The sequence below is a fragment of the Procambarus clarkii genome, chromosome 71 (assembly GCF_040958095.1).
Source record: "Procambarus clarkii isolate CNS0578487 chromosome 71, FALCON_Pclarkii_2.0, whole genome shotgun sequence".
Taxonomy (NCBI): Eukaryota; Metazoa; Arthropoda; class Malacostraca; order Decapoda; family Cambaridae; genus Procambarus; species Procambarus clarkii.
In genome coordinates, this window is record NC_091220.1 from 72,383 (window position 1) to 77,221 (window position 4,839).

At 35.7% G+C, this 4,839-nt stretch overlaps 1 protein-coding gene across 1 annotated transcript; it reads right to left on the reverse strand.

Annotated features, from left to right (window-relative positions):
- Positions 1 to 403: 403 nt before the first annotated feature.
- Positions 404 to 3,212, reverse strand: LOC138356188 (uncharacterized). Its single transcript, XM_069311916.1, has 3 exons — positions 3,071 to 3,212; positions 2,579 to 2,875; positions 404 to 1,299 (listed from the first exon to the last, which is right to left on the reverse strand). Exons 1-3 carry the CDS (start codon positions 3,210 to 3,212, stop codon positions 404 to 406), a joined length of 1,335 nt encoding a protein of 444 aa, XP_069168017.1.
- Positions 3,213 to 4,839: the final 1,627 nt, after the last annotated feature.

Sequence of the window (4,839 nt, forward strand, 5' to 3'; positions counted from 1 at the left end):
ATACATGTAAATTTGTGGGTAAATTTAGTCCTAAGGTATTTTGGGGAAACTGTAGAATACTAAGTTTGTTGTAATCAGGAATCAACTGCTGCCATTTTTCTTGGAGATCCTCCGGCAACGTTTCATCCCACCTCAAATTCCTTTGCCAGCACTCCTGCATAAGGAGTTTACCCTTAATTAGAATATGACTGAGTAGGCCTAAAGGGTCAAATGGCTTGCTGACATGGGAGAGTAGTTTTCTCATGGTTAGAGGTGAATGATTGAAATCCACCGACTTGATATTCAATTTGTCTGTGGAAGTATTCCACTCCATACCTAAGACTTTCAATTTGTGAGGTACCTTATAATCAGGGAATTCTTCCTTGATTATTTGGTTGAGTTGTTTATTATTGGAGGCCCACGATTAAAGAGGCATGTTAGCTCCCAACAGTTCACGATTAGCCTCATGGTAGATTTCCACCTGTTTATTCTCATCATTAGTGGTTCCTTGAAAATTGTCAATGTATAAATTGTTGCTAATCTCAGTCTTGTAGGGGCTATTAGACTTCTTAAGATGTGTATCCAGAGTAGCCTGGAGTAAGAATGGTGAAGATGTCGCTCCGCACAGTACTGAGGCAAATCTATAAGTAATGATTTTGCTGTTAGGATCCTGTGGATCTTTCACCCAGAGAAATTTAGTAAAATCACGATCCGTCTCTTGTAAGCCTACTCTTAAAAAGGCTTTACTAATGTCGGATGTATAGGCAAAAACACCAGAGCGAAATCGTAATAAGACATCTTGTAGTCTTTGGGTTAGGCTAGGTCCAGTTTGTAGACAATCATTTAGTGACACGCTGTCTGCCTTTAATTTGGCACTACAATTAAATACAATCCTGATTGGTGTTGTAACTGAATCTTTCAGGACAGCATGATGTGGCAAATAATGGCCTGTCTTATGGTTGTCTTCTTCAACAACTTCTATAAATTTGTTAGCAAGTTGTTGCTGTATTAAAGCATGATACAGTTGCAATTTATCTGGTTGCTTCCGTAGCCTAGCTAATTGAGAATTTAATTGGGTTGAGGCCATGAAATAATTTACTGGAAGCTGTGGGTCGTTCAGCTTCCACGGGAGTCTCACCCAATATTGATTATCTTGGAAAATCACAGTATCAAGATATTGTTGATACATCCATGTGTCATCTGGACTGGGTTGATCAGGGACTATGCCTAAGGTGTCCAAATCCCATAATTTGTGAACAGGGGCATTGGACTCATCATCCTCAGTTTCGTCTCTGACATCTAGTGGTGACTGCTCTAGGCCTAGTCACGCCACTATTGAATTAGTTGGTTGATTACTAGTAGATTTAGAATGTTGTTGGATCAACACTGGTCCTGTGAGTAGTTTACCCCCAGCTGACAGAAACAAGTTTACACCTCGTTGCCTGGTACATCCAGTAATAAATCTATAATAAAAGTCAGCTCCAATAAGAATACCTACATCGTTGAGATAGTCTGTACTTATTTTATGATCCGCTAGCCTAATACCGCTGCATTTAAGAAATTTGACTGTTTGAGCAAGACCTGTAACATATAAATCTGAGGGGAGCTTGTCAACGACTATGGCTTAAATTGGGCTGGTGCAGCCTCCTAAACGTACCAAGACTTTAACAACCTGGTAGTCATGAGGTCCACTATTGGTTAGGAATCCAGAGATATTCAAATTCACTCGAGCAATAGGCTTCAGTTTCAACTGATCAACTAGCTGTTGAGAAATAAAGGTTTTCTGTGAACCTTGGTCAAAGAGACCACGAGTGGAAATTTTAGATCTCTTATTGATTAATTTTTATTGAGCTGTTGGTAACGTAGTTGCGTTATTCGACTCTGTTGCAAGTATACTTATGTCTTGATGCACCTTGCAATACTGTACAGAAGTAGAATTGATAGTCTTCTTATGAAGATTGGTTGATCTTGATTGATCACTACCACACAAAGAGTAATGGTGTCTACCCTTGTGGCACTTATTGCACATACGTAAGGAAACAGTACAGCTATTGGGGTCATGAGGACCCGTGCACCTTGTGCATCTGTGTAATTCTTGCAAACGATGAATTCGGGTTTTATGGTCTGGATAAGTACTACACTTATAAGTAAGATGTTCATTATTGCAGAACAAACACCATTTCACTGTAGAAGTCGTAGGAGTGGTGCTCACTACGGGGTTTATAGGGTTCACTGTGTATGTACCTACATTTCCATTTCGGAGATGATTTATTGAAATCTGGTTTTACTACAGTAGTTGCAGTACGTTGGGGTTTATGATGAGAGTTAGTAGAGAAGTTTGAAACACTCTTCCCATCTTGATTGACTCTTTGTCTTTCGACAAGGGTATGTAAACCTTCTGTAATTTCATTCATGGTCAGAGAGGTTTTATTGTATATAGTACACAATTTATCTAAAGTTTCTCTTGGTAATTTGCACCTTACAACTACTTTTGTCATCCATTCAGCAGTTTGAATTTGGACTTTAAGGCTTAAGGCCTTGAGTAACGATTCTAACTCTAGTCTGAAAGTTTGGAGAGAATCTGTAGAATTATTAGCACATGGTAAATCCAGTAATTTTTGGACAAGGATAGTAATAGTCTTTTCTTTGTTATCGTAGTTGCTCTTAAGCAATTGAACAGCTAGGTCGTAACCATCACTGGTCAGTGTTATGTTAGAGATCACCTTCAAGGCTTCATTTCGTAACAAGCCTTGTAAATAAGTGAACTTGGTTGTTTGAGGGATGTCAGCTTTAGAGTCTACTGCATCCACGAATTTACTCCAGAAATCATCCCAACTCTCATTCTCGTTACCAGAGAATGTGGGTATATTGATCTGAGGTAATTTGACACCAAGATCTGGATGTTAAGTAGAGGATGTTGTTAATTTGTTTTTAGCAATTGGCTTTTTAAAGGGTTGAAGTTTAACCTGTACATCATCTTCGTACTGGGCTAAAACATTGAAAATGTCCTCAAGTTCAGTTTCACCTATTGAAGTTTTGTAAAGTTCTGACAAGTACAGATTCATATGTTGCTTAATATGCTCGAATTTACTTTCGGCAACTTGAAGTAAGTCCTCTAATTCAGTGTAGTCAACAGGTGACTGTTGTGACAGATTTTGACACTTGGTAATCTGTCGGGTCAAGTGACCTTTCAGACCGATAAGGGTCCTTTTCATTTTGTCAGCTGCTTCCATGTTGCTGGGTAAGGGCTGGTTTAATAGTAAATAGTTGTTACTGACGTAACTGGGATATTGGCTCATTCAATGGAGTTCAATATCAATATAATAGCCTAATGTATTTGAATAGACTATACTACCTCGTTTAGAGGTTAAGTTACCTACCTAACAATAGATAGCTAATATTTTGAGTAGTACTCGAATGCCACTATTGAATTTTCGTCCGGCTAGCTCATCAATTATCACCATTCGATCCAACAGTGAACATTCGGCAGTACTCAAAAAATAATACACGAATAATATGTTAAAAGCAGAAAAAAGGTTTTGATGATCCCACCCTAAATCAGGGTCAGCATAATCTAAATAATATGTATGTACACCAGTACTGTCTAGTACAGTACTCGCTAAATAATTCCTACCTAGGAATGACTAAATGGTTTAGGCTGCATTTGTACAAACATTAGTACAATTACAGTCTAAATATCCTACCTCATCAAAGGTTGGCATATATATGCAATGGTGCAGTAATATAGAAATATAGTGCTATGTTTTTGGGATTTTTTGTTTTGATATATATGTTTGTGCTTAGAAACACAAGTGAAAATTTATAAATATATAACACTAAGGCTACTTTATACATAAAGTATTATAGGAAATGTTGATAATAATTAATAAGTTTCAGGCTGTAATATGGGCAGTCTGCTGACAGCCGTAAATAATAAATATACTGGTAAATAACCTAATAATATTAACACACTAGTTGGTGTTAGTAAATAGGTAATTAATAATGATTAATGATAGCTTAATTTTCAGCTATCTAGGTTCGAAGGACCAAAATTTTGTTTTGGTCGCTGAGAACCAGTATAGATTTTAATATTAATTATGATTCATCCGGTTCGTTAAGGACCAAAATTTTGTGGGGGAAAACCTGACTCCAGTAACTATTGTTTTGAGCTCTGAGAACTAATAATTAAATATATATATATATATATATATATATATATATATATATATATATATATATATATATATATATATATATATATATATGTCGTACCTAGTAGCCAGAACGCACTTCTATGCCTACTATTCAAGGCCCGATTTGCCTAATAAGCCAAGTTTTCATGAATTAATTGTTTTTCGACTACCTAACCTACCTAACCTAACCTAACCTAACGTTTTCGGCTACCTAACCTAACCTAACCGATAAAGATAGGTTAGGTTAGGTTAGGTAGGGTTGGTTAGGTTCGGTCACATATCTACATTAATTTTAACTCCAATAAAAAAAAATTGACGTCATACGTAATGAAATGGGTAGCTTTATAATTTCATAAGAAAAAAATTAGAGAAAATATACTAATTCATGAAAACTTGGCTTATTAGGCAAATCGGGCCTTGAATAGTAGGCATAGAAGTGCGTTCTGGCTATTAGGTACGACATATATATATATATATATATATATATATATATATATATATATATATATATATATATATATATATATATATATATATATATATATATATATATATTATTATTATTAAATATGACAGAAAAAGTAAGATTAATAATTCTAACACGAATTTTCTCAATCTTTCGTACATTTCTTTTCACTGTTGGAGGTAAATCAAAAATCAATTCTCC

Coding starts and splice junctions, on each gene's coding strand:
- LOC138356188 (XM_069311916.1), bottom strand. CDS start 3,212: ATGGAAGCAGCTGACAAAATGAAAAGGACCCTTATCGGTCTGAAAGGT. Junction 2,876..3,070: donor CTTACTTCAAGTTGCCGAAA/GTAAATTCGAGC, acceptor CTTAACATCCAG/ATCTTGGTGTCAAATTACCT. Junction 1,300..2,578: donor AAAATTACTGGATTTACCAT/GTGCTAATAATT, acceptor TGGCGTGACTAG/GCCTAGAGCAGTCACCACTA.